This window comes from Colletotrichum spaethianum (genome assembly GCF_022836535.1).
Source record: "Colletotrichum spaethianum MAFF 239500 DNA, contig11, whole genome shotgun sequence".
Lineage (NCBI taxonomy): Eukaryota > Fungi > Ascomycota > Sordariomycetes > Glomerellales > Glomerellaceae > Colletotrichum > Colletotrichum spaethianum.
In genome coordinates this window covers 1,124,608-1,149,655 of record NW_026054781.1, presented here as the reverse complement: position 1 = coordinate 1,149,655, position 25,048 = coordinate 1,124,608, and the positions used below count along the sequence as shown (strand labels likewise).

Sequence of the window (25,048 nt, the reverse complement as noted above, 5' to 3'; positions counted from 1 at the left end):
CCCCTCCCTCCGTCCCCAATCACCGCCTCCGTCCATCCCCCTTCATCCCTCATCACCAGCACCGCCATCATTGATCAACGCACTCCCATCACGATCGACCCGCCATCATCCTCTCTTGGAGACGCAGACATAGGAAAATGTTTGTTTGAGTGAAAATCATGATGAACCCATGGTGTTCGAACTCAACCCGCACTGGACTTCTGCAGCGATGAACTTGCAAAGTCGGATCAGATCAGGGGCAGACGCAGACACAACGCGCGTGGAAATGTGGACAAGGACACACGAGTAACCCTCTTGTTTAAAATGTTTTGCAAAGCAGAACGCCTTGTTCCGCGGCGTGGTGGAACGGCTGGAACCCCATGCAAAAAAAGGGTCACTTGAGGGAAGAAGCAAATCGGGCATTTCAGACAACTCAGTTCTTCGGAAACTGGTCGATGCTGCAGGTCATCGCTATCATCGTCATCACCGCATTCGTCAGTTCACTCAGCCTCTCGTTGGAAATTTTCGACTTCACTGGGGCACTCAAGAACCCTCTGCGCGGGTTGCGGCGCTGGGTTAGGTGCGGGTCTCTGGTGCATCTCACTTTTTTCAGAGCGCCTTGCGCTGTTTGGGCCTTGGACCTTACCACAGCGAACGGTCGGCAGGTTGAAGCCCACTGGAAACAAGGGACCACCCAACAACTGAAGGCACACTTCACCACACCTCACCTCATCTCGCCTTTACTACTCGCCGTTGACTGGGAGACAACTGCACTGGGAAGCAGAGACATGAGGATGTCCGGCTCTGAAGCTACTTCACAAAGTCCATCCCGTTCAGCTCCGGCTTTCCTTTCGACCTCAGCCGTCCATCGAGGATTTCAATCTACCCGTCAATTGCGCATCTAAGCGAAGATCAACCATCCAAGCACCCTGCCCAATGCCCTTCATTATCTTCGACTTCAGAAGGGGGCGATCGCCTCGGTGTCTCTAAGTGCCACCAGCTGGGCTTTCCTCCAACCAACCACTTGTTGGTTTCCAAGACCCTTCACTTCCTGCGCCGTTTAGAGCACCAGGTCATCCACGGACTACGGACCCAGTGGTTCACAGAAGACGTCTCAGTTTCCAATCGCCAGACTCCAAATCAACACGAGCACTGCCACTGCCATCCCAAACCGAATCCTGAGTGCTGACCAGTTTCGTAGTCTACCACACAAGAGAACATACGATCGCCCTTCGTCATTCCCTCCCATCGAAATTCAGTGCCTCTGGCGCTTTCACCACACCATAATCCTTGTCGGATCGCCGTATTTGGCTTAGTTCCTCTTGTTTTCTATTCGCTGCCACCTCAAGGTAAGCTGCAAGCCTCCGACCGGCATTTAGCCGTCGGGATTATATCTCCCGCCACTCCAGGTTCCTCCACCACATCTTTTGCTAGACAGAGTACCTACTTGGCTAGGTCCTGCACCGTCCAACCCTTAACATCCCAAACTTTCTATCTCCACACCACCACCTCAAGGCCTTTCCTTTTCAAGACGCTGCATTCTTGGACCCCTGTTCGACCCAATCAGCGTGGCTTCTTGCTCGTCCTCGTCTGATCACGCCCTGATTATCCCCCGATTCACAGCCGAGCTAGTCTGCGTGCCAATCAAACTTAGTGCTCTCTCAAGGAACATATGCTAATTGGCTCCAGCCGTGCAGTGCTCACCACCACCAATGATCGCATGAGGATATTTTGACTTCCGCATCCATCACGTGCTTCTCTTTCCATTGAGGAGGCCGATAATATGCAGAACTGGCAGCCAAATGGCCAGGCAGGCTCTCCCCAGGGCCATAATAACTTGTGGTCGGGTCCTTATGGGTTCCCTGATGGGTCAACCCAGTTCGATGCTTCCCAAAACTGGCAGCATCAACTCCCTAATCAGAATGCCTTCTCTCATCTTGGTGCCCGAGGGAATAGTGCTGAGAACAATCTCTATGCCTCACCTCATCAAGCTCATGCCACCGTGGCGACCGAGCACAGCAGCATGTCTGCTCTGAACCACGGAAACTTCCATAACGGTCACAATCAGTTCTCGTTGGATACGCCTTACACTGACGCCGGGCAAGAGGATGCACTGGCTGGTCTTAATGACTTTCCGCAAGACATGTACGGCCAGCCAGGAAAGGCAGACTTCACGGCCAACATCGACAACTTGAACCATGGCCATACGCCTGACTTTACCCAGCAACAATTTCAGTACAACGGCCAGGCTAACCAGCTCTTCAATGGCAATGTACCTCAATACACCGACGCTCAACTGATGCCCCAGCATGGCCACCAGGCACCAGCGCAACTACAGCAGCGCTTCGACTCAGTTCCTCAGTCCTACTCGCCGGCTCCCCAGGCTTATGTCCCATCGCCACAACAACACCAGGCTCAGCCTGAACGAGTCTTCTCCCAGTCGCCTCACCCCTTCCAGACTCAACAGTCCCATCAGCAGAGCAACCAAGGCTTCTCTAACCCGACTCCGCCTCCCTTCCAGCAGAACCAAGCTGCGCCTTACCAGCAGCACAAGTTCGTTCCTCAACCAATATCATATTCGCAGTCTGCAGTAAGACCTGCGTTCCAGCCTGTCGCTGCGAAACAGATGCCTGATCAAGAGTCGACTCCCCAGCATACATCGCAGCCTTTAGCACAGCAACAACCTGTCCATCAAGCCAAGGCGGTTCCCTCACCAGCTCGTAATGTCCAGCCACAGCAGCAGCCACACCTACAGCCCATTGCGGCAGCACCTGCTTCTCAACCTGGCACACCCACCATCGACCCAGCCCTTCAACCTGAGCCCTTGAAGAAGCGTAAACGTGTTACAAAGAAAGAAGGAGAGGTGGAACGGTCGGATTCCCCGAACCTGAAGAAAGATGACGATGGCGAAACTTGGGTCTTGCCTTCGAGTACTGAAGAAGAGATCGTAGCCATGGAGAAGTTTAAGAAACGCACCGCTGCGTCCAAAAAACAGTTTCCGCCTATCCCCGGGGCATCTTTCCTTATTTCTTCGGGCACCGTCAAATTAGCCGCGCCCAAGAGCTATGATAGACTCGCACCCCTTGTTGCTTTGCCATCACCAAGTGGACGGCCAATTCTTCCGGAGCTCGGTCGTGACCTTCCCTGTGAGATCCAAGGCAGGTTCACTGATAAGTACAGACCATCGATGAACTTTGTCGGGCAACCAGGAGATCGGGAGACGGAGGCCAAGGCTCTTATTGAGCAGTATGGACGCGAGATGGGGGATCTCAAATCTGGCCGGCCTAAATATTCGGAGTTCCCTTTCACGTTTCAGGAACAACTGAAGGCTGATGAAGCAGCCAAATCCAAAGCTCAGAGAAAAGCCCGAAAGGAAGAGGAGGAAGAGCGAAAAAGGCCCATCCGTCCTGAGACGCGGCCTGCCGATCCTGTAGAAGCTGCCGTATGGGATATCCTGGGCATTGTCTATATTGACCCTTCAGCCACCAGAACGACTGCCCTTCTCGGCACTGCTGTGCAGGCTCTGGGTGAATTCCTCGTCAAGCTCAGGTCGGAGGTGAACCGACTGAAACAGGAGGTCGATCAGGCCAACAAGGAAAAAAAGCCTGCATCTGTCATTGCCGAATGGAACAGTAAAATGCATGTGAAGAGAGAGATCTTTACTAGGGTTTGCGAGGCAGCCGCTAAGCACGGCGATGAAGCCGTGTTAGAGAACTTTGGCGGCCATCAGAAGGGCATACTGAGTCTCGTCAACATGTTGATTGGCTGCATCAAGGCAGCTGACTTCAGTGGACCATTGCCAAAGGCCCTCCTTCGCTTTATGTCCAACATCAGCATACACAAGAAAGTCGCAGAGGCTGTGAACTTCGAAAATGTCCGGAAGCGGTTTGCGGATAAAGGCGACGATGAAGTCAAGGAACTGGTTCGTACTATCGCGTCTCGGATCAAGAAGGATGCGGAGCCAATCAACGGCGTTGACGTCAAAAAGACATCTTCGACAGCCCCGGTTAGTAAAACACCAAAGCCCGCTGCGAAGCCACTTGATGGCTCCCCTGCAAAAAGAGCTCGCGATGACGACAGCGACTCTCGCACTGTCAAGAAGGTGGCCATCGAATCAACGAACAACACTTTGGGTAACAAACTGGGGGCGAAGCCTGCTGCTGGTTCCCTTCAGTCCAAGTTCGGCGCTACAAAACCTCGCCCGACTGCTTCAACGTCTCTTGCAGGGAAAATCCGAGCTCCCGCGCCCAAACCAGGCGGAAGAGATCCTGTCAAACTCGAACCTACGAAATTTGAAGGGTCGACTTCGTCCGCAATGGACGTTGACAAGAAACCAGTGCCATCCGCGCCCAAACCTGAGCCGAAAGTGCCCGCGGCGAAGGCTGCCGCAACCTCAGGCCTGGCTTCTTCAAGTATCGCCTCTCTACTCGACTCCATCAATACGCCTAAGGCGGATGGGCCCTCAACCCAAGCGAAGGATTCGAGTAAGAAGGAAATTGCAGAGACTCCCGAGGAAAAGGAAAAGCGACTCCGCAAGGAAGCTCGCCGGAAGCTTCGTGTCAGCTGGAAACCCGAGTCAGAGCTGGTACAGGTTCGCATCTTCCACAAGGAGGCCGCTGAAGACCAGGACAACATGACCAAGGACGCGGCAGATGATCGATCTGAGGGAATGATGCTCAAGCAGCGGTCCTACAATGAAGACGAGGATGAGGACGAGGATCTGCCAGAGAAACCCTGGGTCAAGCCGATCCTTGCCAATCTATCCAGGATTCCTCAGGACTACCGCGATAAGGCTTATGTTACTCGTGGAGGTAACCTTACTTTCCATACGGAGGAACAGAAGGCTACTGAGGAACGAGAGAAGAAGGAGCTAATGGTTACATACATGGACGTCTCGGACATCCCGCCAACTCCCAAGTCTCCGCCGCCCGAGTCCGCAACGCTCAGCTCCCTGGGCAAGACCTCACAGCTCCCTCAAGGAGAGCCGAAGTACGACGAGATTCACAAGCGGTGGAAGGAGGCCCAAGTGTTCGGCTGGGAAGCAGCGGGATACTACGCGCGCAAACGCCTTGATGCTCAAGATGATCCCGCTACGAAACTCAACTCGATCCTGGGCAACCTCAAGCCAATCGCGCCAGCGGTTGAGCCTGAACCATACAACATGACCCCACCCAAGGAGAATGCGCAACCCATCCTGCCTCATGCTGCTGAAATGCAACATGTTCCGGCAATTCCGTTCGATGACGAGGTCTACGAAATTCTCACCTCGGACAAAGTGAAGAATTGGCAGGATCTCGTTCCCTTCAACCCCGCAGCACCGCAGACCCATCGACGCTACGACTACCCTGACTCGACTATCCAGGCGGCTGCCGACAACGTAGAGGAAGCAGCGGAAACGTTGAGAGGACTGCCATATCCCGCAACTAGCCCGCCCGCATGGCTTACCAGCAACCAAGAAAGAGTAAGGGAGTGGTGGACCGGGTATCAAAAGGATTCAGCGGCGAGAGCGAAGAAGGAGGCGGACGATGAGGCTCGCACTGAGCCTGAGGTTGAGGCACAAGTACAACACCCTGCATCCCAGACTCAAGACCAGAAAGACGCTTGGGCTGCGTACTACCAGCAGCAGGAGCAGCAGTACGCCCAATATATGGCGATGCTGCAGGGTAGTCAGCCTCAACAGCCAGCCCAACCTGTTCCAGCGCCTACCCTGGCAGGCGACAATCAGCTTCAGGCCATTCTTGCTCAAATGGGTCAACAACAGCCGGCGTCCCAAGGCAATGTGTACGGGCTCAACCCGCAAGACACTAGCTACCAGCAGTTGATGATGCTCGCTCAACTTCAACAGCAACAGCAACAACCACAGCAGCAGCAGCAGCAACAACAACAAGCCGCCCCACCACCGCCGCCGCCTCCGCCAGTTGGTTCACAGTCTCCTCCTAATCATGACCAACCACCGTTCAAACCCCCTCATCTGCAGCGGCAGCTGGTCGACTACAGCGACCGAGACACTAGAGACGAGTTCGAGCCCCACGGCGGGCGCGAGCGCGATAAGGAACGCGGCCGCGAAGGGAGAGGCGGCAAGCAGGGAAAGAACCGCAAAGGCAACGCTCCTGGCGGCGCCACGCTCCCTCCTCATCGTCCAGTCAACCGCGCCCTCATCGGAACCAAACCGTGCAGCTTCTGGCAGCAAGGCAAATGCGCTAGAGGCGACAAGTGCACATTCAGACATGACACCTAATCGGCAACTACATGCGAGCTCATACATATACATATCTTAAGTTATTCTCTGGTTGGATTGTAGGGATAAGTGGTCTCCTTTTTTACTTGTGTTCAGCAACCACGTCCGACGCTCGAGGCGAACCAGAAACTCGGTAATGTTCCACGGAGCGGGTGAAGGAGGAAAACGTGGGATGGCCGGGATAAGGGGGCAATGGAAGGCGATCTCTTTCTCGTTTTTTCGGCATAGCATTATCTGGGACCCGGAACTTTAGCATTTGCATCGAGGAAATCGTGGATTAAGGAATTGGGAAAGGTCTTGAGGATATGCATAACAGGACATGGGGTGTCGCGATGATTAGCGTACGTTTTCTGCGTCGCTTGCCGGGTACTAAGCTTGGCCGGAAATGTACACTAGCTACGTGTTGTCCATATATGGCACTGCATTTGCCGTTAGCCATAATTCGTCATTGTCTGATGACTTCTCCCGTGACAAGCTTAACACTCGGTTTCGTCTTCTAAATATACGCTATGCTTGCTAGCAGAGAAATCAGAGAAGCTCACGCGCATTGCATCGTTGATGCGGGATCTTCTACCCATCGCCCGTCACTAAACACCAGCCCCGAGTCCCAACCTCTCTTCCGTAATCTTGACAATATCCTCCCAGGACATCATTGCCCCACTCCCAGTATCGCCACATGCGAGTGTCTTCTCTATGGGCTTCAACACCTCGAACCAGGACCACTCTTCCTCCAGAACCTTGACCTGCTTCGCGGTGATTGGATGTGCGTACATAGCCGAGTTCATGGCGGTCGCCACCAGGATCTTCTTCTTTCTTCCGTCGATGAGTCCCTCGGGGTCCCATGCGCGGATAACGCTAGTCTGAGACGGATTAATAAGAATGTGGGTTATGAAATACATGTCAACTTACCAGAAGGTTGTCCGAGAAACCGTTGACGACCTTGGCCAGTGTGTTTGCTGACAGCGGTGCAACGAGCATTAGATCCGCCCCTGGAAGGAAAATTTAGCTTCAAGTACGAAAGGGGAGCAGGTTCTCCAGATGGCGGCTGGCGTGACTTACACCGTCGCAGCTCAATATGCAGGATCGACGCCCCGCGGCGCCATGGTTGCACCCACTCGTCCGCGTCAAGGTGCAGAGCTTCGACGTTTGGCAGCGCTCGAATGGCAGCGAGGGAGGGTTGTTCTGCTGTCGAGCCATTCAGGAACTCGGTTGCAGAGGCTGTGAGGATGACTCGTATTGAAAGGTTCCTATGGTGTCCAAGGGCCTGGATGATGTTGGGCAGTTTGATGGTCGCTACCGAGCCGCTGCAGGCCAGTAGAAGGTGGACCTTTCCATCTGATCGGGAGGCCGCTACGGAAGCCGCAGGGTCGTTGGAAGTACCGACATGAGACATTGGGGGTTGACTCGTTGTAAGGTCCAGGCAAATGAGATCAAGGGGAAGCCAGGTAGAAGAGGCCGAAAGGTAAGGTATGCTGGTAGCTTGTTGCAAGGCGCAGGCTTCACCTCACTTACGAACAATGAGAGCCGACTCGCATGCAATTTTTGGCCACAAAATTCTTGGACGATGTTTTACTTGGTAACGTGTCTGCTTGAGTAGGTATATATCGTGTCGAAACGTTCGTCTTGAGAAGCGATGTCACATCACAGGGTATGTCGGTCGAAAGGCTTTATGACGGAGCATAGCGATGTAAGTTGAGTCAAGTCGGCATCTCTAGTGCTCTTAGTAATCATTTCGGAGGTACAGATATGGGGCTGATCCGGTCCCGCCACCGAGCCGGATCGTGTTGGAACTTGTGTCAAAGAACGATTTTAATGCACCTTCATAGTTGTTCATCATTAGAAATTGGTTTCTAAGTAGTAAATTCTCGCTTCTGTCCCGAGAGCTTCTTTGGAATAAACTATACGCTAGATTACATCTGCAGAAGTTCTTACTCAATAGTTGTCGTTGCTGAAACAGAGGAGCTCTAGTGACTCTGGTGATGGCAATGCCAAGCCCAAGCAACTAGTACATTGAGATGATAATTGTAGAAAAAAAGCAGCCATCATCAAAAGCTTTAAACAGTGGAAAATGAACTCAAACGATAGAGACAAACAGGATAGACAACGGTTCGTGAACTAGAACGATTAGCTAATGCTTCTCGACAGGCAGCACTAACCTCATTGGCCAATCACATGCGACCCACCATCCCGAGCGTTTTGCGGGGTTCCAAATTTTTTGCTGGTTCTTACGGAAAGTGCAGGCCTAAAAAAAAAGTGAAATCTTGCACGGCCGAAACACGCATATCCCAAGCCAGAAAAAAATATCATGGCGGCGGGCAGCAGCACGTCTTCCTCCCTGACGTCGACAACCAACACGCTCACCTTCGCGCCCGGTATGGCCGCCCAGCTTCCTCCTGGCGGCGTCGCCGACGTGCGAGCCCTCTACGACAACTTGGGCGCCGAAAAACGTCATGCCTTTCTCCAACCGTCATCCGCGATCCCTTCCGCCTCGCTGCAGGTCGTCAAGGACACGCTGGACGCCTTTGCCGGACAGATTAGCGACGAGCAGCTGCGCCTGCTGAAGGAAGCAACAAAGAAGCGCAAGCGAGCCGACGGTGGCGCAAGGGCCGATGTTCTCAAGATCCGCAAGGTTCATGTCGATGGTTTCGAAACGGGCCAGGTCTGGCAGCAAGCCCGTCGCATCATTCAGAGCGCTCTGAACCACTCCAAGGAGACCCTGAAGGAACTCGAGGAGCGAAACGAAGTTGTCACGACCGGCATCAACGGCGAGGAGACCTCCGTCGATTCCAACGAGGGGATTCTGAACTTGAGGAGGGCTCCAGTGATGAGGAGGAGTCAGGGTCCGACGTGGAGGGTGCGGAGGAGGAATCTGACGAAGAGGAGGTTGGAGGATCCGATGTCGAGGGTCTTACTGGAGATCTCGAGGACATGGACGAAGACGAGGGCGAAGAAGATGAAGATGAGGAGGAAGAAGATGACGAAGAGGAGTACGTTGAGGACCCTAACGGTCTTAATGACGGTTTCTTCTCCATCGACGAGTTCAACAAGCAGACCCAGTGGTTCGAGGAGCAAGACGCACGAGGGGACCCCAACACGGACGCCAACAGCGACGACGAAGACATTGACTGGACCGCCGACCCGCTGGCGCCATCAAGCAAGTCAAAGTCTTCAAAACGCAAGGACAATGATATGGAGGAGGATGCCGGCTCCGACGAGGAGGAAGATGAGGAGGACGGTCCAACGTTTGGTGACATGGACCTCAACGCTCCCGAAGGTGCAAGCGATGACGAGGACATGGATGACGCCATGGAGGACGATCAGGAGTTCAACGCCAACGGTATCTATTTCAAGGACTTCTTCGCGCCACCGGCGAAGAAGGCATCCAAGGACGGCAAGTACAAGAAGAATAGGTCTGTACGCTTTGCGCCCAAGCCAGTTGCTGAGGAGGATGTCGAGCGTGCCATGGAGGACGTTAGGAGGGATCTCTTTGACGACGAGTCTGATCACGGAGACGACTCCGACGATGCCCTGTCAGACGTTTCCGCCGGCGACCCGAGGTCACGTAGATCCGCCCACGAGAGACGCCAGGCCAAGCTCGCCGAGGAGATCCGCAAGCTCGAGGCGGAGTCCGTCGCCAAGCGCCAGTGGACATTAACAGGTGAGGCGTCTGCCGTTGAGCGTCCCATGAACTCTCTTTTGGAGGAGGATCTGGCCTTCGAGCACCTCGGCAAGCCCGTGCCCGTCATCACGGCCGAAGTCAGCGAGGGCATCGAGGACCTCATCAAGCGGAGGATCCTGGCGCAGGACTTTGACGAGGTCCTCCGCCGCCGGCCCGACGCCGACCTGCCCCAGAACACACGACGTGGACTCATCGAGCTCGACGACAGCAAGTCGGGCAAGGGTCTCGCGGAGATCTACGAGGAGGAGCACATCAAAAACGCCGACCCGGACAACTACGTCAGCAAGTCGGACGAGAAGATGCAGAGGGAGGAGCAGGAGGTCGAGAAGATGTGGAAAGACCTCAGCGCCAAGCTCGACTCGCTCAGCAGCTGGCACTACAAGCCCAAGCCGGCGGCGCCGTCGCTCACGGTCGTGTCGGACGCGGCGACGATCGCCATGGAGGACGCGCAGCCCACGACGGCACAGGGCGTTAGCGGCGGTCAGAGCATGATCGCGCCCCAGGAGGTTTACAAGGCCGGCAGGGACACGGCGGAGAAGGGCGAGGTGGTGGCCAAGAGCGGGCTGCCAATCGCCAAGCAGGAGATGTCGCGTGAGGACAAGCTGCGGCGGCGCAGACGCGAGAAGGAGCGCATCCGCAAGGCGGGCGGCACGGACAAGAAGCCGCTCAGCAAGAAGGCGCAGATGCAGAAGGACACGATGGCGGATCTCAAGAAGGGCGGCGTCAAGGTCATCAACCGCAAGGGTGAGGTTGTTGACGTTGACGGCAACAAGGCCAAGGCGGAGGTCAAGGCGACGAGTAGTAGCTTCAAGTTGTAGTAGAGCAGTGTCTGCATGGCGATGTCAAGGGAGCGACGATAGAGCTACCCAGGGTCCCCACGGCGTTGAGGCTCGGATATGGAACACACAATCTGGAGAAGACATAGCCCAGAGCGTAATTTTCTCATGTATCACAAAGCATCCATCCCTTGTTTCATTGGGACGAATAAAAAGTTGGTCAATTCACAGTCGTCGACCAGGCCCCGAGTTCTCGGTTCTGGACCGAACAAGCCGCCGTCGCGCCAAGAAATCTAGAATCTCACGTCTGGTAATCAGCCGGCTGGATGACAAACGAAAACCTCCAATACCGCAGTAGCTCGAGGAAGCAATTCCACCCGATGCCGGCTCAATATGCCTGGTCAGGGTCTAAAGGCAGAAGACGCAGCGCCGAAGAACTCCGAAGGAAGTCGCAGGACCCGCGGAAGGGGGACTGGGGCACTAGGAGGGATGCCCAAAGGGACCAGTGAGGCAGGGATGGCGTCCAACTCTGTAGTCCAGGGGTCCTACTGGCCAATAGTGTTGGGGAGAAAGCATTTTGTCAGTGACATTAAATTCGGTCAGCGAACATTACCACTGTGCAGGTGTTCCCATCGTGCACCGCCCTTACAACCACTCACACTGCACTTATCGTTTTTAGGCGGGTACGCGCTACGCAAGGAAAAAAACCCCCAACCAAAAAAAACATGGCCTGTTGGAAATGAGGATTGGAAACTCTTTGCCTTGGTTGGGCAATTGTCATTATCTGTAATGCAGCGTCAGCGTTTCCCACTGCCTACCCCCTTGGCCACTCGCTTCCCATCCTGGTATGCTGCCTGCCTCTTTATGTCATGCTTGTGATTGTCAAGTCGACTTTGGGGGGCGGGGTGCCGCCGCTTTCGGACCCCCCTTCTGCGCAACGTAGACATGTCTTCCCTTTTTCCGTGTGGTAAGCAAAGATCTTGATAAAGATCTCTTGTAGAATCTTGCATCTCCGTCCCAAGTCCCGTCCACCCTTCCCGTACTGTCTTCCACCAAAGGCCCTTCTCCCCCTTTCCTTTAACATCCGTACCCAACCGAACCAGCCGACGGAACACTCCAAGAGGATAACACCGAACCTGATCGGCCCCCCCCGCGGAATCAATCAAACCTACGCAGTACCGTGCGGCAACCCCTGCCAGATTACGGTGCCCACCCCGCCAACCCCTCATCGTTCCAGCGCTTATCAAGCACTACCATCCTACAGTACGGCCGTCGCCCGCTACACAGTTGGCCTTTTTTTTTTTTACTAATCCATGAAGGAAGTTTCTCTTCACCCTCCTCTCCTCGCCCCGCGAAAAGACCGCACAACATCTTCCAGCTTCGTTGTTCGATCACATCTCTTCATCTCTGACGCCCGTTCCCATCGTATCTCCCAACCCGATCGCAAAAAAAGCAACACCAACAGAGCACCGCATCAGAGACCACTCGCAACGAGTCACCATCTCCAAAATGGCGCCCTCCGTCGTAACCCTCGACACGACCCCCGACTTCGACTTCACCCCCACTTCGACCGCAAACACGATACCCGCGAAGCGCACCCTCCTTCTCGCGCCCCCTTCCATCGCCTCCCACCCGCACAAGCTCCAGACCCTCCTCGCCTCCCACGACCGCGCCACCACAGACCTCCAGATGCTCGACCGCCTCTCGGCCGGCCACATCTCCCTCCCCCAGTCCACCTACGACCTCGTCCTCGTCCTCACCGACGCCGACGGCTCCCGCGTCGAGTCCACCCGCCTGCTCTCCAATCGCGCCGTGCTCTCGGCCGTCGCCGACTCCCTGAAGCCCTCGGCGGAGCTGAAGGCACAGGACGGGGGCAACCTCGCCAACGACCCGACCGTCGCGCGCGAGGCCGTCCTTGCGGGCCTGGTGGCTGCCGCCGGGAGCTTCACGAAGCCGGACTACGGCGAAGATCAGGTCGTCACGCTGAGCTTCGGGAAGAAGAAGACGGCCGCACTAGCCTCCGACGGCGCCGTGTCGTTGGGCAGCAAGCCCACCACGGCGCCGCCCGTCTCCGCGCCCCCCGCGGGCGTTGGCTTCGTCGACTTCAGCGATGACCTGGACATGGATGGCGACGATGACCTCATCGATGAGGACACCCTCCTCACGGACGCGGACCTCTCGCGCCCCCTCAACATCCGTATGTATCCTCGATCCCCCCTACCTATCCCTACCAAAAACCAAAGGAGAAGAAGAAGAAGAAAAGACATCCAGCTAACGCAACCGCAAACAGCCCCCGAATGCGCCCCCAAGGCCGGCAAGCGCCGCCGCGCCTGCAAGGACTGCACCTGCGGCCTCGCCGAGCGCATAGCCGCCGAGGACGCCGCCGCCCGCGCCTCCGCCGACAAGGCCCTCGAGGCCGTCAAACTCGGCGCCGACGACCTCGCCGAGGTCGACTTCACCGTCCAGGGCAAGGTTGGCTCCTGCGGCAACTGCGCCCTCGGCGACGCCTTCCGCTGCGACGGCTGCCCCTACATTGGCCTGCCACCCTTCAAGCCCGGCGAGGAGGTGCGCATCCTCAACAACGATATCCAACTGTAAGAAGGGCGCCTCTCTTCTCTTCTTGGACACGAATTCGGAATACTGGCGTTCACTGTCATGGTATGGGAGGAGCCTGGTACACACACACATAAACATAAATATCCGTCGGCACATGCATTTTCGCGGGGGGATTGGGCGGCACAGCCGAATTGGAACGACAGAGGCGCTTCGCTTGCGACAAAATAGGTGTTTGGGCGTACGAGAGAAAAAGACGATACTTTGCACATGGGAAGTAGGGCGACACGAATCATTGGCAATGGAGGATCATTTGTGACGGGAAACTGTGGATGCATCATTAGGTATAACCAGACGATAAATGATCATTTGCTCCTTCAGACGAAGGCAGCTGTTTTTGTTCTATACATGATTAGGCACAACACAAAACTCCGTCCCGTGCTGAATTCCCAAGTGTCATCTGTGCTCCTCATTGTAAAATCATCTTCGCTAAACTTTCCATGCATTTTTTAGAGGAGCATCAATAGTTCAACCAAACCGATTTATCGCCCCAAACCGTCAGTCTCCTCTACCGCGCTGAGCGGCTACCGTTCGCCCCTGAGGGCTTCTCGTGGGGCTCATCGTCGCTGTCCCCTCCGACACTGTAGCGGTCCTTGTCCATTTCCGTCGTCGGCGTCGCCACGTGCAGATCATCCAACTCGCTCTCGTCGAAATCGCCCGTCTCAACATCCCGACCGGTCCGCCGGTCACGGAAGCCCTCGAGGCCGCGGGAGGTACCGCGCTGGGTAGTGGGAAGCGTATTGCCCATGATCCCCGAGTAGCCTTTGCGCTTGCGGCGATCGCGCCAGATGTACCAACCCCAGGCACTGGCAGCGATGATGACAATAACCAGAACGATCTCGCCAGAGCGGTAGTACGCCTTCCACTTGGCCTCGTCCAGCTTCTTCTGCGTCTCCGAGTCGACGGAGGTGCTGTTGCCAATGTTGCCGACCGACGTAGCGGGGCCTTGCTCGCCGTCGAGACGAGAGTCGGTGGGCGTTCCGCCAACGGAGCTGATGTCGACCTTCATGACTCGGTCAAGCATGTCGCGACTGCGGCGGGCGTAGTCAAAGGGCACCATGTGGGAGGAGTTGTAGAAGAGGATATAGGTGAGGTTGCGGGCCTCCTGCCAGAAACCGGCAGCCTCGCCCTCGACGGTCCAGTCACGGCGCGGGGCCCAGTTGCCGGGAGTGAGCTCGAAGCCCTTGCCGCCATTCCATTCCATGTCACCAATCATCGCTTCGGTTCCCATGTGGTTGCAGATAAGGTCTTCGGCGCCGGAGAAGAGGACAACCGGGACCTCTTTAAGGAGATCAGGTAAGAATTCTCTCGAAGGAGCCGAGTTCTGGGCTCGGAAAGCGGCGCCAACAGCTCCGTTGCATTCCTTCCAACCAGTGTTCTTCTGGGGTTTGATGTGCAGTGCGTTGACGACATCGCTCCTGCGGAGGTAGGGCGTCACGTTGACCAGGTCTGGGGGCCAGTTCATGCCGCAAGAGGGGTAGGTGTCGCGCAAGCGGATGTCATACATGTTGATACACTCGCGCTCGCCCTTGGCGTTGACCTTGGACGTCTGCTCAAGCAGGTTCTGCAGAACGGTCTCGCACTCGGAGAAATCGACCGTGTTGGCAACAGCCAGAGACGTTCGGCAAATGCGCCACTGCTGCTCGAGCTTTTGTGCCACGGGAGATCCCTTCTCGATGAGCTTCTTCTCATAGGCATACTTGAGATACGCATCGTATTGCTCTTTGGGAGAAATCCATGCGTTACCCATGATCAGACCCTTGAGCTGCCAGATATGCTGGGTTCCAGGCTTCTTGTTTCTCTCGAGAATGTGTTTTGCGATGTAGGGGATGTGCTGGCCGGCGTATGATTCACCTGCGATGTAGAGCTGTTTTCTTGTCAACAGGGGGCAAGTAGAGTATGGTTCCGAGGATTCCACTTACGTCGTCGTGCTCATACTCGGGGAACATGGCGAACCACTTCTCGAGGAACTGGACAAACTGGTCGGCCATCTCGGGAAGCTCGCGCAGGTAGCTGTCGGTATCGACATAGCTGAAGCCGGTCCCGACGGGGTTGTCGACGAAGAGCAGATTGGCGAACTCGTTCCAGGAGCCATTATTGTATTCGAGGTGGTCTTTGTCCTTAACTCGGTAAGGGCCGATCTCCATCAAGGCGCCGTCCTCGGAACTGCATCCGGGGCCGCCGTTAAGCCAGATGACGGTGCGCTGCTTGTTGGCAATGTGCTGGTTCTGGAAATGCCAGAAGAAGAGGTTTCCGTTGTGTTCGGGGGTCACTTCGACGTGTCTGTGATGAAACGCGCGTCAGCCGGATAGCTTCACAGGTTGCGATACACATTGCCCCACAGGGGTCCAAAGGGGGCGAGCGGCGTCGGTTACTTACCCAGCGTGCATCTTGATGAAGGGCTCCTTTGGTGCGCCGGGCAGTTCGTGGACAAAGTATTCGGCGGCGCTCTGGGCGGCCACGGTCGGGGCCCATGATGCCAGCACAAGTAGCAGCGCCGGCACCACTGAGAGGATAGCCATGATGGGGAAAGTGTTGGCCTCCCCGAGGCTACCTTTGGAGGATTAGATGGAGTTAGGGGCGTGGTCCAACTCGAGGTTGCATAGGCGTGTCTTCCCAGCAGTGAAAAGAAAGGAAATGAAGGAAAGAATCAACCGCAGCAAGAGGGATGCTGCTGTTGAGTAGGCAGTGATGTTGAAGGAAGGGAGGGCGGAGAATTGTGAGGGAGGAAGATGGCAGAGGGAGGGAAAAAGATGCGACGCGAGAGGTCCGTTTGGATTGTCCCGTCCATCCAGATCTGAAATGTGTACTCTCCGGTGCTTTCCCTTGCCTCGTGCCTGCACTTTGCCGTGCAGGCGGTAAGTCCCCAGTCTTTCTCTCTCCCACACCCCGGCCTCGCACACGTACCACCACGTACCTCCCCCCGTCCCACTCTTGTTCCGCCTACCGAAATAGGCTGGAGCGAGTGTCGCACAGACTTGGAAGGACTTGGGGGGTTCGTCAGCGCCGCCCTTTCCTGTTATCGCCCAGCGGATGGTAGCGCAGCCGAGTGGTGCCGCATGGGCGGAGACCCAGCTGTGGCAGTCTCCAAACAGGGGCTAGGCCTCCTCTACGACTTCTGGAGTCGCTGGCTGTGGGCGACGGTTCTAACGGACGGACTGCCGGCCCACGGCGTGGAAGGGCGCCCGGAACGCTGATGCATGGCGGCCACTACTACGTGCTGGGCGCTGAACGAACCGCGCGTTCGCCTCCTCTGCTATCTACAAGTGAGTGATCATTTATTTGGCTGGTATCAATTCCCGGCCGAAAACGAGCGTTGGACCATTGCCAATAAATCGACCAATAAATAGACACGAAGCCGAATAACAGTCGGCAGCGCTTTCAAAAACCCCCCGTGTTTCGTTGGCTTGGTGTTCGCCGATCGCTCTTGCTTTCTGGTCTTCTTTTTCTTCCCTCGACAACTGTCAGACCGGGAGCGGGACGGAATAAAATTCGCAGGAGCGTCAGGTCACCGGTCAAAGCCGCATGACGGCAGCGAGCATACAGAAATCTCATACAGATCGCCCGGGGGACCCGGCTTACATAAGGCATATTTTCATTAGTACATAGGAGTTGGCCCCATCTCCAATTTTTAGCCGCGTAACCTGAGACATCAACTACCTTACTCGCTGCTTCTGTGCCTCTGTCTCCTTAAGTATCCGTACCAAGACAGATGTTCATCTCACCTTACAGTTCTGAGAGTGAGATGTGCAACTGAGTCCATATTGTCAACTGCTCCAAACGACGATGATGCCAGTACTTCCATAAGCCCCGACCTGTCGGGACAGCCGTTGCCAAGTGAAAGTCAATCATGCGGAACTTGCGGAACAGACCTTCAACCCGCTGGGTAGACTGAAGAGGCGCCCAGGTTAGGGCAGGTCTAGCAGCGTTTAAGCATTGTGCCTTGCCCAAAGAGTGCCCGCGATGGCTTGAAGCCCAAGTGGAGAGAGTCCAGCGACAAGCGCCTCCCCAGCCAAATTCTCAAAACAGTGACTCTCTCAAACAAGCGTTTGACCCCAAATTTCAGCCCGTCCTCGCCATCCATAACCACACCAGCAAAATCGCGCCCGGAGCCTCTCCCCCGTGTACGCTATTACGCGGCCTACCATTCTATTTCCAGCCTCGACCTCATCATACCTTATCGCCCACTAAACAACCCGAAACAGCAACAACAAAGCACACAAGTGCTAGAACGACAAGAAGCATAACATGACGGGCAAGACGTACATCGTCGAGCACCTCGACCCCGAGCTGGGCCCGTGGTCGGAACTCGAGTACATCGCCATCGCCAAAGAAACCCACGCCGCCGGCGGCACCTTCCTGCTGTCCTCCCTGCCCGCCGGGTTCGTCGCCCCGGACAAGCTGAAGCAGGTCCCGGCCTTCAAGGCCGAGAACCGGGGTGTTGAGGAGCTCTACGCCCAGGACAAGTCCCGTGTGTGCCTGCTCGACCCCGCCGCCGCCAGCGACCTGAGCCCCGAGGACGGTGAAAAATTTGACGCCTTCCTTTTTGGCGGCATTCTGGGTATGTTTCTCGTGATTGAAGCCCGGCTTTTCAACGGCTCTGAGTTGACGCTAACCTTCTCATCAGGCGATGACCCCCCTCGCGGTATTTTCTCATTCCCAATCCCCGCCGTGTGAATGTCTTTTCTGACCCTCACAGACCGCACCTCCGAGTTGAGGAAGAAGGGCTTCGAGGGGAGACGTCTGGGTCCCACTCAGATGACGACTGACACAGCCGTCCGCGTCACAAGAATCGTCGTCGAGGAGAAGAGTATGTCCAGCCCCGTTTGTCGCATTCCTGGGACCGCATCACTAACGGACAGCAGCACCCCTGGACAAGATCCCCTACGTTACCTACCCTGAGCTGAAGTTCGGTGAGCACGAAAGCACCGAAATGCCCTTCAAGTATGTCACGGACAAGGACGGCCAGCCCATTATGCCCGAGGTGAGCTCTCCCCTTTCCCCCTACTATTTCCCTTCTTTTTTCTTCCTCTTTTGAGACGGTGAGTGAAACAATGCTAACCTCCGCCAGGGCATGGTTGACCTCATCAAGAAGGACGCCGATAAGGCGATTGATGATCTCTTTTAGATTGATACCATACCCAATTGAAAATGAAAAGTTTTATGAGATGCCACGGTCGATGCATGACATCTTGAAATCCCGTGACAGCGCTTGCATCCTGCAACCCGAATACCATGACCACAATGGTAACACTTGCGTGTGAACATTCCAATCGAGTTCGCGTGGCCCTATATTTTCGAGCGAATCCTGGATCTCGGCGCACGATTGGTCAAATAACTAGGATACGTTATTTTTTCTCTCTTCCTTTCAACCTCGCTCGCCCTCCATTCCTATTAGTTTCGTCTCATGTTGTCGTTGTTTCTATGATTGTCCTCTGTGGCTACTATTTGTAGGGGACGTAAGAGACGAACAAGACAAGCGCGATAGAAGTTGTAGAGATGAGAGTAGAGATGTACAGCTCGCAGCCTATCTCGGATCTTTGCTACCAGGCTTAGGCAACTTGCCAGATGCCCGTCCTTGCTGACCCCGCACCGGACATCGGCCATCACTTAACGGAGGGATGTGAAGCTTCAAGCTCTGGTTGGCTTGCCCCTCGTATCTGTCCATCTACCCGCTCTCCAACTCTTATCATCGAAGAAAAGGGTTGTAGTCAAGTGTACAATTCCTGATCACTCGTATGCTCTTGACTCGCCAACGCAATTTTGCCCGGTAAGGTTTGCCGCCAATTGTTCGTCCTGCTTGGAGGAAATTTCCCGCGTCTTCCTTATCAAGTCGACTTTCCTTTCTCGGTCTCATATCATACCGAGCTTGAGTTCATATCCCTGCTCCTCGCAGCTCTCATTCTTACCCCGGTGATCCGAGATCCCCTCATATTTCGAGGTCGCTCTTGTTCCTCGGCCGCTTGAGAGATTTTGCCAAGACAAAAACTCCATTGATATACCTTTCACCATCGAACCTCGCAGTGATAACTCTACAAAAATGTCTAACCCCCAGATCACGTTCCGCCAAACAACATTCACGGCCCCGTCCCTCCTCCTCACCCGCCGCCGTACCGTCTCCCGCACCACCGTTCATGCCCAGCTCGACCAGCTCCGCGACAACGGCCAGTACGACTGCTTCAAGCTCGGATGGCACCCCATATACGACGATAAGTCGCGCTGGCCTGCGCCCCTACACCTGTTCTGGGACAGCGACGTCGCCAAGTGGATTGAGGGCGCCTGTTATTTCCTGGCCGACGAGTATGACGTGGAAGTCGACGCTGCTGTGCGTGAGCTGGTCAACATGATCCGGGCTGCGCAGCACGAGGACGGGTATCTCAACGTTCATTTTTCCGTTGTCGAGCCAGGGAAGCGATGGACCAATATCCGCGATATGCATGAGATGTTAGTTCTTATCTGAATCAGCCGGGCGCGTAGCAGCGTGGCTTACATCTTGATAGGTATAATGCCGGGCATCTGATTGAAGCGGCCCTTGCACACTCGCAGTATTACAGAAACGACCTCCTCATGGAGCCAATCGAGAAGTACATCGCCCATATGTGCCGACGCTTCGGTCCGGGAGACGGTCAGCTGCGGGCATACCCAGGACACCCCGAGATCGAGCTCGCCCTCCTGAGATTCTACTCGGTAACAGGCTCCCAAGATGCATACGACCTCGCCCGCTTCTTTCTCGAAGAGCGCGGGAACCCCACGGGCCAGGACGGTAAGCACTTTTACGATTGGGAGATGGAACAGCGTGACGAGCCGCGCTGGAAACGGCCCAACTCCTTCCCGATGGACAGGTCCTACTGGTACTGCCAGGCCCACGCGCCCATCCTCGAACAGCCTACCGTCGAAGGCCACGCCGTCCGCGTCGTGTACCTCCTCACCGCCGCCGCCGACCTGCTGAACCTCTCCCATACAAGCACCCCATCGGCACAACTTCAACCCCTGGCCGCCGCTCCCGACTGGCTCGCTGCCCTCCGCCGTCTTTGGTCCAACATGGTTGACAAGAAGATGTACCTCACTGGCGGTGTCGGCGCCATGGCGCAATGGGAGGGGTTTGGCATCGACTATTTCCTCCCGCAAGGCCCAGACGAGGGGGGCTGCTACGCCGAGACGTGCGCTTCCGTGGGCGTAATGATGCTTGCCGAGCGGCTGTTACACGCGGACCCGGAGCTGGACGGGCGGTACGCCGACGTCATGGAGTTGTGTCTATATAACAACGTCATGACCGCCATGAGCCTCGACGGGAGGGCGTTTACCTATGAGAACCAGCTTGCGAGCTGTGAGAGCGCGAGGAGCGAGAGGGAGGGCTGGTTTGGGTGTGCGTGTTGTCCACCGAATGTGACGCGGCTGTTTGGAAGCTTGGGTGGGTACCTCTGGGATTACGGAGGTAAGGAAGGGGAGGCGTGGGTGAACGTTCATCTGTATACAAGCGCCGAGGTAAATTTCCCCGTGGACGGGACCGATGTGACGCTCTCACAGAAGTCGAACTGGCCGTGGGAGGGCAATATCCTGTTCCAGCTCAAGGGCGCAGAAAGCCTCGAAGCGACGATCCGACTCCGTATCCCGGCCTGGGCTAAGGGCGACTTCGTCATCACGCCTACACCTCCTCCCGGGACGTCCACGTTGGAACGGGGATACCTCCACCTCAGTCCGGCGTACATCGCAGCCAACCCTGTCTTCTCGCTTGATATCCACGGCTTCGCGCCGCGGTATATTGCGCCTCACCCTTATACAAACCAGCGGACGCTAAGTCTTGCGCGTGGGCCGATTGTGTACTGCGTCGAGGACGCCGATCACCCCTGGGAAAACAATCATTTCAAGGACATTGGAATGAAGAGAGAGGGAAAGGTGGGGGAAGAGTGGAGGGTCGACCGTGTGAGCGGAGAGGAGTATTTTGCGCTGAGGACAGTTGGATGGGAAAGGCCGCCGGAAGCTTTGGAGAAAGGCAAAGAAGGGGTAAAGAGAGATCTTGTGTTTGTACCGTTCTATTTCAGGGCAAATAGGGGCGGTAAGGGGCAGATGAGGGTTGGGCTTAGGGATGATGGAATATAAGACGTGGACAGGCTAGATAGCTACATGAAGCTATGAGGTTCTTGAACTATCATAATGTTAGAAACCAACATGGGCATATATCTTTTCATATCCTGTAGTCTTTTAGCTTTTTATTGGTAACAAAACCGAAGTCCAGGTGAAGTTGCTAGCAAATGCATATCCGAAGGCCGTGCATATAGCCAACTATTGGAGATTTGTATGTAACTATTGGAGACTTCATTTGTGTTCTCACTAGGTTGGAAGCTGGTTCCGTATACTTCACAAGCCGAATTGTCCTTGATAACAGCTTGGACAAGCTGACCGAGACATCTCCGGTTAGAGTATCTTTAACAATATGGTAACTCAATCCAGTTTTTGTTTTATTTTAAAGTAGTGTAAAACAGAGAAAACACATACCAAACAACATTGAGATATTAGATGGGCTTGTCGGTAGCCTTTGTAAAGCTCTTGTGAACATTCAAAGATGTAAGAGAGATGACATATACTGCCCACTGATTGGTGCCAAGCTGGCCCCACATTGAGCTCGACATGCCGGTGAGTTCGGTAAGGACATGGTCCAGGCTTCTTCACCGAGCTCACCTCATTACATCACCCATTCTGCCATCCGAACAATTTCGCATTTATCATCAACTGCCTCTACGTTGACCACCTCCTTCAACGCACCACAATACAGCCCAACATGTTCTCAAGGACAATCCTCCGCTCAGTATGTTGGCAAAAAATCTCGCTCTTCTCTTCAACTTTGTCTAGCAACAATCGCTAACCCAAGCGTCCAGAATTTCGCACGGCAGGCCGTCCGCCCGGCCGCTCGCCCGATTGCCTTCCGAGCTCCCCTCCCCTTCCTGACCCAGCACCGCCTTCTCTCCGACGAGACGCGCCAGGCGATCGAAAGCGCCGTCGGCTCCGCGCCTGTCGTTCTCTTCATGAAGGGCACCCCTGAGACCCCCCAGTGTGGCTTCTCCCGTGCCTCGATCCAGATCCTCGGCCTCCAGGGCGTCGACCCCTCCAAGTTTGCCGCCTTCAACGTGCTGGCCGACCCGGAGCTGCGCCAAGGTACGCCACTCGAGCATAAGGAGATGGAAGTAAATGTGGAAGAACGGTGCAGATGCTAACTACGGGCGCAACAGGTATCAAGGAGTTCTCCGACTGGCCCACCATCCCCCAGCTCTACGTCGACAAGGAGTTCGTCGGCGGCTGTGACATTCTCGTCTCCATGCACCAGAACGGCGAGCTGGCGAAGCTTCTCGAGGAGAAGAAGGTCCTCGCCGAGGCTGAGGGCGAGAAGAAGGAGTAAGAGACGGGAACCTGTTTGCGAGCGCTAAAAGGCGTTGATCTGTACAATTGTATCATACCGAATGGGAGACAGCCACGCGTGGGACATGTCAGGGAAATATAGTGGTAACTATTGGCAAGGCCCACAATCTTTAATCATCTCACCTTCACGATCCGCTTGTCGTTGGGTCAACCGATTTAGATCTGTTGCTTATTGAGGAAACCGTCACGAACCAATCCCACACCCAGAACGACGGTTACTAGGGGTTTCAAGGTCCTTTGCGAATGTTAGATACCCACACCAGAGAGTGAGAGCACATGTTAAGCGGCGACTTCTGGACAGACAAAGCCTTACCCAAGTCTGCTACATCGCGAAGGGGCCAAGCCCAGAGTTTGGTAGTACTTGCGGTTTTCAGGTATGACATCCGCTTTCACCGACCGAAGCCTTGGACCGCCAACCAGTGACTTTCGTCACTATTGAAGTTGTCATGAGTGCCTTCTTATTTCTCTCCTTTCCAGGCATTCAACTTTCAGCAGGTTCCAATGGTTGGGATTGGGCGATTTATGTGTGGCATCTCGCTTTCGTTATTTATTTCTGCTTCCCCGTCCTACTCATTACGGAAAATCACGGCTGAATTCTTACTACAACGCCGGGTACGCAGCTCCATCACCGCGCAGGTCACTTCCTGCAGACCACACGCCGGTTCCCTCGACAGGGTCGACACTGTATCTGATGATCTGACCGCGGCCGAACATCCCCCTTTCCATTCCTCTGACGACCTCGACCTTGTGTCCCAGCTTACGCAGACCTTCTACCGTCTCCTCAGGCATGCCCTCCTCGACGCTCACGGTCCAGTCAAAGTCTGCATCTCTGTCCGGCAGCCCAGCGACAATGCACACACGTGGTGCGTCGAGTGTCTGCTGTGGCGTGAGACCCGCAATCAACTGGCCGAGAAGCACCTGCACATGTCCCTGGGGCTGCATAAATCCGCCCATGACACCAAAGGCACTGTGCAGCGACCCGTCAGACTGGTTCGTCACCATACCCGGGATGATGGTGTGGTAAGGCCTCTTCCTCGGCTCCAGCTTGTTAGGGTGATCCGCGTCGAGACTAAAGTTGGCGCCGCGGTTCTGCAGCGTGAAGCCGCAGCCGTTAGGGATGATGCAGGTGCCAAACCCGCCGTAGTTGCTGTTGATGAATGAGGCTGCGTTGCCGTGCTCATCGGAGACGCTGAAGTAGACGGTGTCGCTGCTCTGGAGCGCCGGCGAGACGTGCTTGGGCGGCTCGCCGACGTGCAGCTTCTGCATGGCCCTGTTCGGGTCGAAGAGCTTGGCGCGGGCTGCGGAGTACTCGCGCGAGATAAGGCTGGCCGACGGCACCGAGACGACGTTGGGGTCCGTGACGTACCAGCTCGCGTCGGTGAAGCCGAGGCGGAGGGCCTCGATGATGACGTGGAGGTAGGGCGCCGTGTTGTGGTCCTCGGCGGACCAGGCAGGAACCACGCCCGAGGCCTGGAGCTCCTGGATAATGCCGAGGGCCATGAGCGCGACGATGCCCTGGCCATTGGGAGGGTGTTCCCAGACCTCGACGGCGCCATCGTTGCTGTGGCCGTTGGTTGCCTTGCTGTGGCCGTTGGTTTGGCTCTTGAGGGCGGGCTTGAACTTGAGCGAGATGGGCTCAACGGGCTCGCTGCCCTGCTCGAGATGATATGCCAGATCTTCAAGGTCGAGGTGGCCTCCAAGATCTTTGACGACCTTGACGAGCTCCTCGGCGACGCGGCCCGTGTAGAAGCCCTTCTTGCCCTCCTTGGCGAGGGCGCGGAAGGTCTGCGCCAGGGTGGGGTTCTTCATGATCTCCCCGGGGTAAGGTGCTCTGACGCCGTCTGGCGCTTTGGGATCCTTCTTCAGCATTTCGTGGAAGTTGGGCGATGCCTCTCTGATCTGGGGCTCTGCTGTGTTCCACTGTTGGACGTTAGCATTCGAATTCGTCATACTCGTCATACTCCTGATGGAGCGGCGATTATGGCGAGACGTACGTAGTGACTCGTCAGCTCCGAAACTGGGAATCCCTTTTCGCCGAGCTCAATCGCCGGGGCGAGGACCTGCTCGACGGAGACCTTGCCGCTGCCGAAGCGCGCGATGGTGTCAATCCAGCCGGCGGCGGCGCCGGGGACGGTGACGGCGTGGACGCTCTTCATGGGGATCTTCCCCGAGGCGCCTTCCTTGATGCCGAGATCCTTGCGGATGGTCTCGAGGGTGGCATTTTTGGCCGAGCGGCCCGAGCCGTTCATGGCTGAGACATTGCCGGTGGTGGCGTCGTAAAAGAGGATGAACATGTCGCCGCCGATTCCGGTTGAACACGGCTCAGTCATGTTTAGACCAGCAGCTATG

The 25,048-nt window shown here is 55.7% G+C and overlaps 9 protein-coding genes across 9 annotated transcripts; 6 read left to right on the top strand and 3 right to left on the bottom strand.

Annotated features, from left to right (window-relative positions):
* Nucleotides 1-2,002: 2,002 nt before the first annotated feature.
* Nucleotides 2,003-6,217, top strand: ColSpa_05261 (uncharacterized protein; the record flags this gene model as incomplete). The annotated part of the gene is made up of 2 exons (XM_049271473.1): nt 2,003-5,758; nt 5,957-6,217. 2 exons carry the CDS (start codon nt 2,003-2,005, stop codon nt 6,215-6,217), a joined length of 4,017 nt encoding a protein of 1,338 aa, XP_049127430.1.
* Nucleotides 6,218-6,804: 587 nt separating this feature from the next.
* On the bottom strand, nt 6,805-7,610 carry ColSpa_05260 (coenzyme A biosynthesis protein 3; the record flags this gene model as incomplete). The annotated part of the gene is made up of 3 exons (XM_049271472.1): nt 6,805-7,077; nt 7,127-7,206; nt 7,277-7,610. 3 exons carry the CDS (start codon nt 7,608-7,610, stop codon nt 6,805-6,807), a joined length of 687 nt encoding a protein of 228 aa, XP_049127429.1.
* Nucleotides 7,611-8,522: 912 nt separating this feature from the next.
* Nucleotides 8,523-10,714, top strand: ColSpa_05259 (U4/U5/U6 small nuclear ribonucleoprotein prp3; the record flags this gene model as incomplete). Its single annotated transcript, XM_049271471.1, has 2 exons — nt 8,523-9,064; nt 9,325-10,714. 2 exons carry the CDS (start codon nt 8,523-8,525, stop codon nt 10,712-10,714), a joined length of 1,932 nt encoding a protein of 643 aa, XP_049127428.1.
* Nucleotides 10,715-12,181: 1,467 nt separating this feature from the next.
* Nucleotides 12,182-13,270, top strand: ColSpa_05258 (Fe-S cluster assembly protein DRE2; the record flags this gene model as incomplete). Its single annotated transcript, XM_049271470.1, has 2 exons — nt 12,182-12,869; nt 12,963-13,270. 2 exons carry the CDS (start codon nt 12,182-12,184, stop codon nt 13,268-13,270), a joined length of 996 nt encoding a protein of 331 aa, XP_049127427.1.
* Nucleotides 13,271-13,793: 523 nt separating this feature from the next.
* Nucleotides 13,794-15,807, bottom strand: ColSpa_05257 (pheromone-processing carboxypeptidase KEX1; the record flags this gene model as incomplete). Its single annotated transcript, XM_049271469.1, has 3 exons — nt 13,794-15,152; nt 15,208-15,568; nt 15,665-15,807. 3 exons carry the CDS (start codon nt 15,805-15,807, stop codon nt 13,794-13,796), a joined length of 1,863 nt encoding a protein of 620 aa, XP_049127426.1.
* A 1,726-nt stretch (nt 15,808-17,533) lies between these two features.
* On the top strand, nt 17,534-18,413 carry ColSpa_05256 (protein arginine N-methyltransferase SFM1; the record flags this gene model as incomplete). The annotated part of the gene is made up of 4 exons (XM_049271468.1): nt 17,534-17,846; nt 17,985-18,095; nt 18,151-18,269; nt 18,357-18,413. The coding sequence occupies 4 exons, from the start codon at nt 17,534-17,536 to the stop codon at nt 18,411-18,413; spliced, it is 600 nt and encodes a 199-aa protein (XP_049127425.1).
* A 912-nt stretch (nt 18,414-19,325) lies between these two features.
* ColSpa_05255 (non-reducing end beta-L-arabinofuranosidase) lies at nt 19,326-21,385 on the top strand (the record flags this gene model as incomplete). Its single annotated transcript, XM_049271467.1, has 2 exons — nt 19,326-19,729; nt 19,786-21,385. The coding sequence occupies 2 exons, from the start codon at nt 19,326-19,328 to the stop codon at nt 21,383-21,385; spliced, it is 2,004 nt and encodes a 667-aa protein (XP_049127424.1).
* A 528-nt stretch (nt 21,386-21,913) lies between these two features.
* Nucleotides 21,914-22,679, top strand: ColSpa_05254 (monothiol glutaredoxin-5, mitochondrial; the record flags this gene model as incomplete). Its single annotated transcript, XM_049271466.1, has 3 exons — nt 21,914-21,919; nt 21,946-22,438; nt 22,513-22,679. 3 exons carry the CDS (start codon nt 21,914-21,916, stop codon nt 22,677-22,679), a joined length of 666 nt encoding a protein of 221 aa, XP_049127423.1.
* A 620-nt stretch (nt 22,680-23,299) lies between these two features.
* On the bottom strand, nt 23,300-25,029 carry ColSpa_05253 (glutathione hydrolase-like YwrD proenzyme; the record flags this gene model as incomplete). Its single annotated transcript, XM_049271465.1, has 2 exons — nt 23,300-24,619; nt 24,694-25,029. The coding sequence occupies 2 exons, from the start codon at nt 25,027-25,029 to the stop codon at nt 23,300-23,302; spliced, it is 1,656 nt and encodes a 551-aa protein (XP_049127422.1).
* Between the last annotated feature and the right edge of the window lie 19 nt (nt 25,030-25,048).